Raw genomic sequence first — 13,752 nt, 5'->3', positions numbered from 1 at the left:
ATCATATATATAGTTTTGGTCACCCAACTTATGGTAACTCGACATCAATCCATACCACATCTGTTTTTTAAATGTAAGATGTTCTTACATTTCAATTTAAACTACAAAAATGTCTTATATTTAGGAACAAAGGGTGTACATTATATACACAAGCACTCGGGTTCAGACAATGCAATCAAAGATGTGCTATGTACTGTGGTGTTTCAAACATATAGTAAACCACATGGCCCTTTTGTGTTTTGAGCAATGATGATGTATATTTATATTAAGACCGGTGACTAATTTCCACCCTAAAAATGCATGTTCTGTCCACTAAACACATTTCCCATGAATCGTAAAGTCGGTATGCCAAAATGCACAGGAAATATTATGCCATGCAGCAGGACCCGTATCTACATGCCAACCCACATCTATTTCAGTGAGAAATTCCAGCATCAACTCAAGGCCTACTGACACCACCCACCGCATCCAGCTCCCTCTGCCGCGGCGGCTCGCTCCGCCGTCTCCACCGCCGTGCGGTGCCAGGAGGTGCGTGAACGATAACAATCCAGGCTGCTATAAGTTTTCTAGGAAAGAAAATTGACAGGAGGAAACCTCATTCACACTGCCAGAGGCGTCGTCCTTACCTTCTCATCGGCATTAAGAGAGTCCATGAGATCTCCCCTCCCTGCAATTGCTTCTTGCCCTTGCATCATACCCATCAGTTTATTCATCTTCGCGCGCATTTGGAAAAGCTGTGCGACCAGTTGGCACACCTAATAGTGGAAAATGGCAGCATCTGCTTAGCTCCATAGAGGGGAATGCCAAATATGCTGAATAAGTGAAACATTGTGATATGATGATAACCGTAGGACCGAACCTCTTGTTCTGTCTTCTTAGATACCTCGGCCACCCTAACCCTCCTCTTGTGTGATTCAACCAGTAGCTCGGGCTTTTCCCTTTCCTCTGCAAAATGTAGGGTTAAATGTGGTGACATAAGGAAAATGTGTAAGTCGTTACAACTCTATTAAAGGAGAGTGCTCTTTAAGGATCTGAAATTATATAGGATTAGTAGAAAACTTCCGGCTCTATGAACACATTAGGAACAACAACAATATTTAAATTTGTCAGATAGTCAAATTTCAGACATGTAGTTGATTTCCTAAATGTTTATGAAGACACTGGAATGGTAACAACAAGAAAGAGATGGATACCCGCAACTTCCTGGCCAGTCATGGCATCAACAACAAGCAAAATCTTTGTAGGATTAACTGCCTTCCTTACTTCTTTCAATTCAATCATCATTGTTTTATCAATCTGAATGTCAGAAAGGAGATCAGGCACCACCAATGGTGAAAATTATATTAGGTAGTAGTTTACGGTAAGTAAATTGAATGTGAAAGAAATACAGAGAAGTCTCACCTGCAGTCTTCCTGCAGTATCCACTATGATCGCATCAATATTATTTCTTTTTGCCTCTTCCATGGCATTCTTGGTTATTTCTGCAGGTTTGACTGCGGTTCCTTCTGAGTAAACTGGCACACCCACCTGTCAATGCCCTTTTTCTTTTTTAACTAAGCCCAAACTGTAGCATTGCATTTAGAAAGCAAGTGCAACTTAGTTGCTTTAACCTTTCAGTTTCGAAACAACCCAAGGGCACATTGATTTTGTAAGTCAGTTAAGTGTTGCAGTTGTCCACTCTACATCTTACATAGAAGTTAAGTTCATCAAAGAAGTACCTGTTGACCCAGTACAGTGAGTTGATCGATGACAGCAGGCCTGTACACAACTGCAGCGACCAACATACAACTCTTCCCTTCCCCAGTAACATAACTCTGGTATAAGCACCTACACGTTATCATGTATTGACGCCCTATTAAGATTGTCAAAAATAAAAGGTTGAGGAAAGCACCAGTTTCTTCCAGATAGAATGCAAGTTTTACACAAACAATAGTCTTCAAACACCTTGCAGACCTGCCAGTAGGATGACCGCCGGGCCATTTTTGCGAACACCAAGTCTGATACCTCTCTACCCATGAGTTGAACAAGTTCATCATGCACAATCTACAGACAGATTAATAATTTAGTTTGAGAAGATTGTCACAAACTCACCATATCAATGAAGCATAACATAACAACCTCTCATTATAGTGAAATTGTTCAAGTGTGTTACAACATCTTTACTTCTAATAGCAAGAGAAATAGGACCATAAGAAATAATCCTGGAATCAAACCCACCCTCTGTCTTTAATTAATAGCAAGAGAAATAGGGTCATGGCGTTTATGATTCAAAGATATGCACAATTATATTTTTTGCAGTAACCGAATACTGGAAGATTTTATTATAGTCAAGGACAGTACCATATGTACAAACAGTAAACGAGAGCATACCCAAAATACGACGGTTGGCCCTCTCTTCTCTCATCTGCTTCATCTCGTGACTATTTCTACTGATTGTTGACTGGACTCGGCTGCTCTCTAGATCGACAATTGCATCCAAGCATACCACAATAGCTCCTAATTTGGGATCTTTTATGTAAAGTAACATTAAAAGAAGCAACCATCTGTCAATTTTTTCAAGAAAGAATAGCACGCTTGAAATACAGTAGGCATATCAAACAAATCCAGGTACATAGCGTACACACCGACATCGTCACATCTACAAAATTAGGAAAAGTATATAGCCTACATCACAAATATAAATATTCTGTTCTCACCTAAAACTATCCCAAAAGAGACAAATAAGAACACAAGTGCTAATATAATGCAGGCCAATGTACAACACATTCAGCGAAGATTTCCAAAGATAAGTGATACGTCTCGTCGTATCTATAGTTTTTGATTGTTTCATGCCAATATTATACAACTTTCACATATTTTTGGCAACTTTTTATATGATTTATTGGACTAACCTATCGATCCAGTGCCCAGTCCCAGTTCCTATTTTTTGCATTTTTTTGTATAGCAGAAAATCCATATCAAACGAAGTCCAAACGCGATAAAAATTTACGGAGAATTATTTTGGAATTTATGTGATTTTTGGGAGGTGGAATCAATGCAAACGGGGGCCCACAGTGCCCACAACCCACCAGGGCGCGCCCCAGGCCCCAGGCGTGCCCTAGTGTCTTGTGCCCTCCTCGAACGTCGGTTGGAGCCCTTCTTCTGGCGCAAGAAAGATAATTTATGGGAAAAAAATTGTGTAAAAATTTCAGCACATAGGAGTTACGGATTTCTGGGAATTTAAGAAACCGTGAAGGGACAGATCTCAGGAACGCGAAACAGAAGAGAACAGAGAGGGAGATCCAATCTCGGAGGGGCTCCCGCCCCTCCGCCGCCATGGAGGCCATGGACCAGAGGGGGAACTCTCCTCCCATCTAGGGGGAGGCCAAGGAAGAAGAAGAAGGGGGGCTCTCTCCCCCTCTCTCTCGGTGGCGCCGGAGTGCCGCCGGGGCAAGGATCGTGACGGCGATCTACATCAACAATCTTGCTACCGTCCACACCAACTTTCTCCCCCTCTTGTGTAACACCCCTTCTCCCCGCTGTAATCTCTACTTAAAAATGGTGCTCAACTCCATATATTATTTCCCAATGATATTTGGCTATCCTATGATGTTTGAGTAGATCTGTTTTGTCCTGTGGGTTAATCGTGATCTTGGTTGGTATGATTGTATATTTTATTTATGGTGCTGTCCTACGGTGCCCTCCGTCTCCCGCAAACATGAGGGGCCCCCGCTGTAGGGTGTTGCAATATGTTCATGGTTTGATTATTGTTAGTGTTGCGGGGGTGACAGCAGCCTGAACGCGGATAAGTGGGTTATGACGTATGGGAGTAAAGAGGACTTGATACTTAATGCTATGGTTGGGTTTCACGACCTTAATGATCTTTAGTAGTTATAGATGCTTGCTAGGGGTCCAATCATAAGTGCATATGATCCAATTAGAGAAAGTATGTTAGCTCATGCCTCTCCCTCATATAAAATTACAAGAATGATTACCGGTACTTATTATCGATTGCCTAGGGACAAATGGCTTTCTTCTTGACAAAAGCTATCCACTTTTATTACCTTGCAATTTGTACATAGCTGTATTCTCGCAAAGTACGCGTAGTTTTATTCTTGCAAAATAGTTTCATACTTGTTCTAGGTAAAGCAAACGTCGAGTGTGCGTAGAGTTGTATCGGTGGCCGGTAGAACTTGAGGGAATATTTGTTCTGCCTTTAGCTCCTCATTGGGTTCGACACTCTTATTTATCGAAGAAGGCTACAAATGATCCCCTATACTTGTGGGTTATCAAGACTTTTTTCTGGCGCCGTTGCCAGGGAGAAATAGCGTGGGGTGAATATTTTCGTGTGTGCTTGTTTGCTTTATCACTAAGTAGTTTTTATCTTCTGTTCTAAGTTGTTCTCTATCTTAGTTATGGATATGGAACATGAAACACCAAAAAAATTAGTAGTACTTACTACTCATGGAGATGGCGAACCTCCTAAAACCCTCGATACTCGTTATGTGAAAAATATTATGCACTACTTTGATAATCCTTAGAAAACCCCATTCAACATGATAATGGGAGACACGTTGGATCAACATGCATACTTTAGGGGATTATCGCTTGACACAAAAAGGTAAACTTTTATGGGATCAAATTGATATGTTGCATTGGTATGCTTGGAATTTATGCCAGAGATATGATTTTACTTGTTGCTCTAGGATGAATGCTCCAAACCTTCCCTTTTCATGCAAATTTAATGATAATGAAACCTTGGCTTCTTATGCCAATGGTAGATATGATTATTATGATGTGGAACGAATAGAGGAATTTGTTGTTTTTAAGGGTGCTTATGAAATTGAATCTTTGTTTTTAAAGTATGAAGCTTTTGCTGATGATATTTATAGACCTGAAAATTTTGCCATCCTTAAATATTGCTATGATAATTACAAATACAATTCCGATATTGATGTTTTTATTGAGAAAGTCTCCGTTGTCCAAGAAGAGACTAATATTTTGCAGGAGTCTATGGAAGAAGAAATTGATGAAACTGCGAGCTCATTGGATGAAAAAGATGATGTAGAGAGCGAAGAACAAAAGGAGGAAGAGCGAATTAGCTACCCGTGCCCACCTTCTAATGAGAGTAACTCTTCAACTCATACATTGTTTAATTTCCCTTCGTGCTTACCCAAGGATGAATGCTATGATAATTGCTATGATCCCATTGATTCTTTTGAAATGTCCCTTTTTGATGAAATTGATGCTTGCTATGTTTGTGGCCAAGATGCCAATATGAATTATGCTTATGGAGATGAACTTGCTATTGTTCCTTATGTTAAACGTGAAATTATTGCTATTGCACCCACACATGATAGTCCTATTATCTTTTTGAATTCTCCAAACTACACTATATCGGAGAAGTTTGCACTTATTAAGGATTACATTGATGGGTTGCCTTTTACCGTCGCACATGATGATTTTGATGAATATAATATGCCTGTGCTTGCTGCTCCTACTTGCAATTATTATGAGAGAGGAACTACATCTCCACCTCTTTATGTTTCCAACACGATAAAATTGCAAGAAACTGCTTATGCTATGTATTGGCCTTTACTTGATGTGCATGAATTGTTCTTGTATGACATGCCTATGCATAGGAAGAGAGTTAGACTTCGTCATTGCATCATTTATGATGCTTTGTGCTCACTACTAAATGCCAAATCATTGTTAATTAAAATTGTCTTTGATATACCTTGGGATCTAGGTGGATCCGCCTAGCTTAATGGCTTTAAAGAAAGCGCTTCCAGGGAGACAACCCGGAAGTTTTAGAGAGTCATTCTATTCTGTTGAGTGCTTTTATAAAGTTTTAAAACAAAAAAATATAGAGGCGGACTTAAAACTTCACAAAAAGAAAAGTGAAAATGAGAAAGACGAACACCGTTGAAGTCGGGGACGTCCTTGAACTTTGTTCATGCCCATGGAAACTTTGTGAATCTCAATTACAAAAAAATTTCCAACAAAAATAATTATCCCCTTGTACAAATCCTTTGTATTGTAAAATTATTGTGCCAAGATTCGCCTTTAGGATGAGTAGATTTCTTGTTGGTATGTGCGGTGTATGAACAGAAACTTTGGCCGTAGCGCGTCATTTTTTACTGGACGTCAAAAGCTTCTGAAACTTTTTGCACACTATTTCTATACAAATTTTTTATTTCGTCCTAATTTTTCAGAATTTTTAGAGTTACATAAGTATGGTAGATGTTCAGATTGCTACACACTGTCATGTTTAAGACATATTCTGTTTTTGATGCATTGTTTTGCTTCTTTTGATGAAACTATCGATTCTATTGGTGGTATGAGCCATGGAAAAGTTATATTACAGTAGAAATGCAAAAACAAAATATGACTTGGTTTGGAACAATACTTAAAGTAGTGGTTTGCATTATTATACTAACGGACCTCACGAGGTTTCTGTTGAGTTTTGTGTGGATGAAGTGATCAAAGATCGAGGAGGTCTCGATATGAGGAGAAGGAGGAGAGGCAAGAGCTCAAGCTGGGGGATGCCCAAGGCACCCCAAGTAAATATCCAAGGAGACTCAAGCGCCTAAGCTTGGGGATGCCCCAGAAGGCATCCCATCTTTCTTCAACAAGTATCGGTATGTTTTCGTTCTCGTTTCGTTCATGTGATATGTGTAAATCTTGGAGCGTCTTTTGTGTTTATTTTTCATTTTTCTTTTATGCACCATGCTGGTATGAGATAGTCCATGGTTGATTTATAGAATGCTCATTGCACTTCACTTATATCTTTTGAGTATGACTTTATAGAATGCTTCATGTGCTTCACTTATATCATTTGATGTTTGGATTGCCTGTTTCTCTTCACATAGAAAACCGTTATTTGAATAATGCTCTTTTGCTTCACTTATATTTACTATAGCATGGTCTGGTATAGAAAGAATTAAACTCTCATGCTTCACTTATATCTATTTAGAGAGTCAACAGGAATTGGTCAATTGCATGGTTAGTCATGAAATCCTACATAAAACTTATGGATCACTGAATATGATATGTATGATTCCTTGCAATAGTTTTGCGGTATAGAGATGATAATATGGGGAGGTACCAGTAAATGGTTGTGGTCAGTAGGAATATTGGTGTTAAGGTGTGTGATCCCCGAAGCATGCACGTATAGTCTCTCGTTATGCTATGAAGTTGGAGCATGATTTATTATTGATTGTCTTCCTTATGAGTGGCGGTCGGGGACGAGCGATGGTCTTTTCCTACCAATCTATCCCCCTAGGGGCATGCATAGTAGTACTTTGCTTCAAGGGCTAATAAACTTTTGCAATAAGTATATGAGTTCTTTATGACTAATGTGAGTTCATGGATTATATGTGCTCTTACCTTTCGGCAATTTGCTAGCCTCTACGGTACCGTGCATTGCCTTTCTCACCTCGAGACGTGGTGCAAACTTCGCCAGTGCATCCAAACCCCGTGATATGATACACTCTATCACACATAAGCCTATTATATCTTTCTCAAAACAGCCACCATACCTAACTATTATGGCCTTTCCATAGCCATTCCGAGATATATTGCCATGCAACTTCCACCACTTCCGTTTTGATGACTTGAGCATTCATTGTCATATTGCTTTGCATGATCATATAGCTGACATAGTGTTTGTGGCTTAGCCACCATTCTTCATTTTTTATACATGTTACGCTAGATCATTGCACATCCTGGTACACTACCAGAGGCATTCATATAGAGTCATACTTTGTTATAGGTATCGAGTTGTAATTTTTATTTCTTTTGAGTTATAAGTAAATAGAAGTGTGATGATCATCATTATTCATTATTAGAGCATGTCCCAGTGAGAAAAGGATGATGGAGACTATGATTCCCCCACAAGTCGGGATGAGACTCCGGACAATGAGAGAGATACAAAGGAAAAAAGGAAAAAAGAAAGAAAAGGAAAAAAAGAAAAAAAGAAAAAAAGAAAAAGGAAAATGAAAGAAAGAAGAAAGAGAAGGGGCATGCTAGTTCCACACTTGTGCTTCAAAGTAGCACCATGTTTTTCATATAGAGAGTCTCCTATGTTGTCACTTTCATATACTAGTGGGAATTTTTCATTATAGAGTTAGATGCACACGGAGCGGATTCTCAGTGGACGAGCTACTTGGGTCTCGCTATCCCCTGGTCTAATAGCATATAGATTTGTGTCAAATTTCTCTCTCGGCGGAAATACAGGAATCAATACAAAATGAATACATAGAAGGTGGGCCTACATTATTTAAGGATATGGTCCAACCCACGACCGAGCTTATGGATAGTAGTAATGATTCTGCAGTTTTAGTCTCCTAAAATTCGTAGAAATGAATTCAGGGTAAATATAATCAGGGCTTAATCTGGTTTTCTAGTCACGTCCAGCTATTGGAATTGGTCCCTTGGTTTCTCGTACGGAATTAGAATTTCTACTCCTAATGTCTCAGTTGGTAGTCTCCGTGGTTAATTTTTGTCCCATCTCCCTTGGTTTTTTTCGTCCTCTCTCCCACCTCCCAATTTCCCCGTAGTAACGATCCCACCTCCCAATTTCATCGGTTTTTTTTGTCGGTTTTTTATTCGCCCCCTCCCACTGGCCGGACAAACCCAATGTTTATTTGGTAATCTCTACTCCTAATGTCTCAGTTGGTAGTCTCCGCGGTTAATTTTCGTCCCACCTTACCTGGTTTTTTTTCGTCCTCCCAATTCCCCCGCAGTAACGATCCTACCTCTCACTTTCGTCGGGTTTTTTCCGTCGGTTTTTTATTCGCCCCCCTCCCACTGGCCGGACAAACCCAATGTTTATTTGGTAACACAATGAATTCACATATGGTGAATGATTCCTTCTTTGGTAACCCAACTAACGGATGGTAATCAATCTTCAAATACCAAAACCAAACGTACAAGGCAACAACCAATTCACGTATCACAATCAGATTTTTCTTTAGTACCCAGCTTAACTCACGGATGGTAATCAGTCTCCAAACAAAGGAAACAATACATCGAGGGAGAAGTAAATAAACTCCCTTTCTTATGACATGTATATGATCTTCCCTTCCCTCTCCGTTGTTGAGCGTTCTTGATTCTCGAGGCCGATGCTTGGGCTGCGTCACTGGGTCGCGACGGTGCCGGAGGACGAGGAAGGCGAGGCCGGGTGCCGCGGCACCGCGTTGGCCGCGGCCGGTGAAGGAGGCGAAGAAGGGCGGCTTCCCTGGCCCTGGCCGTGGCCCTGGGAGTTGGTGCGATGGAAGCGACACTTGAAGGACCCGGCGTGGGTGGCCGGCGCGCAGACGCACTTGGAAGCGGGCCCGTGGCCTGCGCCGGACGGCGCCGACGCCGACCCGGGGACCTACCTCCTCCACGTATTCTTGGGCGACGCCGCCTCGTCGGTCGGCGTCGTGCTGTTGCTGTGGTGGCCGTGGCCATGGCTGTGGAACCTTCCCTCCTCCCCCGTGGTGTCCACGTAGTTGGAAGCCATTTCTGTCCACTGTGTTTCCTGTGACTGCATAGGCATCATTAAGGGTGAATTTAACAAGCGAATAAATACATGATTCGTTCCAATTTCCAAATAACCTGAGATTTAGATTGAGCGTTCATTAGGAGTACTAATCAACAACTCAACAAGGACGGTTGGTGGTAATCAGTTGCGTGTTACCGCACATACAGGTGAAAATAACACTAGGAAGCAGCAGAAGAACGGAAAGAACTTGAGATTAGTGGTAGAGTCACGCTACCTAGAAATCTGCAAGAGGGGAGGGAAGCAGAGCAGCTGCCGGGGCGCGGCAAGAGGGGAGGGAAGCAGAGCAGCTGCCGGGGCGCGCGCGCGAGAGAGAGAGATAGAGAGAGAGAGAGAGAGAATTTAGATATCATTTGGTGGTAGCAAGTTCAAGTAATAGTTTGAACACATTCAAGAAATAGTATAAAGATAATGCATATTACATAAAAATAACGCTGAGAATTTAGATGTATTGTTTGTCATGGAGCTGTGGCCGGCCGATTTACATGAAATTAATTCCCTCAGTTGTGGTGGCAAATATAATACACATAATCCACATTGTTATGCACTAGCGTGTGTGTGTGTGAAATAGATGGATTATGGTCCCGTACCCAATAAGATGGATATGTGTGTGTGTGTGTGTGTGTGTGTGTGTGTTAGAGAGAGAGGGGGAGAGGGGGAGAGAGAGTGAGGAAGAGGGAGGGAGAGAGAGTGTGTGTGAGGATTTTATGGTAAAAAAGATCGCCAATGTCACTTGATATGTATGAGAATATTATATGTAATATTAACATGATTAATATTGAACTCTTAAAGTTAATGTGGCTCCGTTGCAACACACGGACGTTCTTCTAGTCATGTTAGTACCTCACTGCATCCAGATCCTGATGTTAATTTTTGCAACGTCAGAGTTAACTAAGATTAGTTAAATGCAATCATGCATTATATCAATCCTAAACACGAAGGTGTGTTGATCCATGCAATTTAAAACTTTATTTTATTGTAGGCAATTTTGTAAACTACGTCAGCCAATGAAAATATTGGTCATCTTAAATCGGTTTTCCCTGCCCAAATATAAAAAAAACTTATCACAAACTACATTAACATATCTTAATCATCATTAAGACATAAATTTTGCATGCAGAGGGGAGAAATCAGCAGCATTAAAGGCAAAACTTAGCGTCAGGAAACTCACGTGGTATCCAGCTCTGTGTCATACCTGAATTACTAGACCATGATGGCGCGCGTTGCCGCACCTGTTCATTTGTATGATAGATGCTTGTTCATGGAAGCAAGCCATGAGGCTAACAAGTTGTTTAATGCAGCACGCGTCTTACATATAATTAATCTGCAAGAAGTTAAAGAAACCAAGTAGCTAAAATGTGCAAGAAACCATGCAATATTTTGCAGGTGAAGCATAAATGAAATGGGATGAAGAAACACCTCTCCACGGATTAAAACTTATATTATCTTTCTTGCATGGTACCTTCTACACTACGTCCACATATGAACGATTCACCCTCATTAGAAAATTAAAGAAATAAAAACATACATATAATGTCATTATATACATGTAGTAGGGTCGAAAGCTTATGAAGAGCCTAAGGTTTATAAATTTCTCATAAGTGAGTGGCAGAAATTTTTCTTAAAATAAGTTTAGAACTAATAGTCTATAGTACAGCTCCAGCAACAAACATGTGGTTCAGTATGGCCTCAAGAAATAAGATTCATCCTAGCCTTGCTGAAGATATTTATCGTCAAACAAAAAGTAAGGTTACTGAATCATTAGTCCAGTTTATGATTAACATATTTACTGCAATTCCTGGCCATCATCTGTAGCAGCTCGACATTTCTGAAGAAACAACTTTTAACTACTCACGGTAGAAACAACTATACATGGACTATCCCTAAAAACAACTATACATGGACTACCAGGGGGCACCATTAACCAAATATGGAAATTTTACAAATTAACTAATCATCTCCCAGAGAATACGTCAGCTCCACCATAACTCAGCGGTCTCAATCTGTTCTAAGTTCTAACCCTCCTGGCCTGTAGTTAAATTAATTATTAAAGCTCAATTTAACTACGTTCTTTGCATCCCAAGAAGATAAGTCCGTGAGAGGATTTGTACCTATTTGTAATCCCTCATTAGCCTAACATGTGTAGAAACAAAAGAGAAAAAATGAGGGAAATTAAACAATACTAACACCAGAGCAAGTTGTTAACAAATCACAAATATAAGCAAGTTCCAGAGAGAGAGAGAGAGAGAGAGAGAGAGAGAGAGAGGATGAGATTGTGAAATCCGGATAGAGATCTCGGGAAAAGATGGGTGGAGTTTGAGAAGCGGAAAAGAATACCTAGCATAAACTCAGTCTGACGCCTAGATTATTTTTCCCAGCTTCCTTGCCGCTGATCTCCTATCTGCCATCAACAACATGGCGTGGCGTCCCATACTATAATGAGCAGGTGCAGGCGGAACCCTAGGCGTCGCGGCGAGGGGATGACGGAAGAGGAGGCATCTTCGATCGCAGAAGGACAGGGGAGACAGAGAGCACTGCGCCCTGGGCTGATTTTGCGTACGTAGCTTGCGTGGCCCACTACATGGCCCGATTCATAAGAAATCCCCAAGGTGGTTCTGCGGAGCAGCGGCCCGTTTTACGTTTGATAGCTTGTTCGGACGGTAAAAGAGGCCCGGCAGGATGCTGCGGGATGATGGAGAGATCTGGTCCGTTCGGGAGCGTGATCGGATGGCTGTTAGCGTCAAAACGCTGAGGTGTGGCCTAGGTAGCTCAGTCATACTGTTTCTTAATCAGAGAAATCAAAGCACAAATACTTGATGAATACAGCCTTGACTACACTAACTGGACGGTTGTGATGCGCAACAAACGAACCAAATAACGAGCGCACAGGTGCTCGTCAACCAAAATGACTTTTTGCATCTAGTACATGCATATTTGCTGAAGCAACATGACAATTTACATAATCATGTTTATGGTATATCAGTAAATATTAACACTTCACGGAAGGAATCGACGGGAATACATTCCTAGACCTACGAACACAGTATATACGATCATCCAAGGAACTCTGCCACGTCATCCAGGGACTTCAGGGTCTTCTCATAGTAGAGGTACGACTCGTACACCTTGGGAGTCCGCACAAACCGGTCGAACTGCACGGCAACTTCATCAGAATGACATACAGTATCTATCGAGAAAATTAACGAATAAACTGTTGCGCAAAAGTGTAACGGCAAGAGAGAAAAAAAATCTAACCTCGGTCATATTGTCGACGAGCTCGTTAGCTACGAGGACGTACTCGGGGCGGCGCGGCTCGGGGACGCCGGCCATGGCGGTGGTGAGGTCGAGGTCGAGGTACTTGGACTTGAGCCGCACGTAGAACAGTACGTACTTCCACGACATGGTCTCCAGCATTGGCCGAAGCGTCCGCATCCCCTCCGCCGTTTGCCGGATGCGCGCCGCGGCCTCCTCCGTGGTCAGCCCGGGCTCGAAGAACCTCTCTCTGACGTACGACCTCGTGCCCCACCTCGGCACTGTTCCCGGGGGCGCCGGTGCCCGCACAGCGGCCGCCTCCGCCGCCATGGCTGGGGGCGGCGCGGCGGGTCGCCTGGCGGAAAGTGCGGCCGTCGCGACCATTGCCGTTGACGCGGCAACAGCGAGCCGGCGCGTGGAGGACTGCGTCAGGTGGGCGCGCTTGTCGGCACCATCGGGCGAAGACGGCGGGCGACGGTTCGACGGGGACGGAGAAGCCGAGGAGGACGTGGTAGTGCTGGAGCACAGGATGAGGTGCTTGACAAGTGTGGCCATTCCCGGCGAAGCTCAGTCAGTGGAGTGGAGTGTGTTCGAACGAGCGTGAGGTTCCATTGGCGTCCAGGTCCAGGAGATTATTTTCTTGAGGTTGGAGGAAAGGGTGTGGCCGTGAGTCGAATGGTAGGGATAATATCCACTTTGTTTTCTTTAGGGCCGTTGAGGGAGAGAAGTTGAGATGATGGCTAGAGATGCCTGCAGTTCTTGTGGTTTGAGGTTCATATAGGAGCGGGGGCACGCACCTAAAAAAAAACTCTGCACCCGTCGATCTGTGTCGGAATATTTCAATAAAAATTGGTTGAAAAATAGATGCAAATACTTAAACCCTGTGAATACAAGATAATATATGCGTTTATTCTGTAGAAATACTTCCGCGGGGCGTTGTTACACGTCTTTCTACTTGTGCGTATACTTCCCCG

The 13,752-nt window shown here is 42.3% G+C and overlaps 1 protein-coding gene and 1 pseudogene across 1 annotated transcript; both read right to left on the bottom strand.

The window, feature by feature from the left end:
- Positions 1-8,978: 8,978 nt before the first annotated feature.
- Positions 8,979-9,502, bottom strand: LOC109778830 (uncharacterized; annotated as a pseudogene).
- A 2,805-nt stretch (positions 9,503-12,307) lies between these two features.
- LOC109778840 (photosynthetic NDH subunit of lumenal location 2, chloroplastic) lies at positions 12,308-13,529 on the bottom strand. Its single transcript, XM_020337423.4, has 2 exons — positions 12,782-13,529; positions 12,308-12,678 (listed from the first exon to the last, which is right to left on the bottom strand). The coding sequence occupies exons 1-2, from the start codon at positions 13,331-13,333 to the stop codon at positions 12,580-12,582; spliced, it is 651 nt and encodes a 216-aa protein (XP_020193012.1). The 5' UTR covers positions 13,334-13,529; the 3' UTR covers positions 12,308-12,579.
- Positions 13,530-13,752: the final 223 nt, after the last annotated feature.

The sequence above is a fragment of the Aegilops tauschii genome, chromosome 4 (assembly GCF_002575655.3).
Source record: "Aegilops tauschii subsp. strangulata cultivar AL8/78 chromosome 4, Aet v6.0, whole genome shotgun sequence".
Lineage (NCBI taxonomy): Eukaryota > Viridiplantae > Streptophyta > Magnoliopsida > Poales > Poaceae > Aegilops > Aegilops tauschii.
Note: the sequence above shows the minus strand (reverse complement) of the source record. Positions and strands in the feature narration are given on the sequence as shown.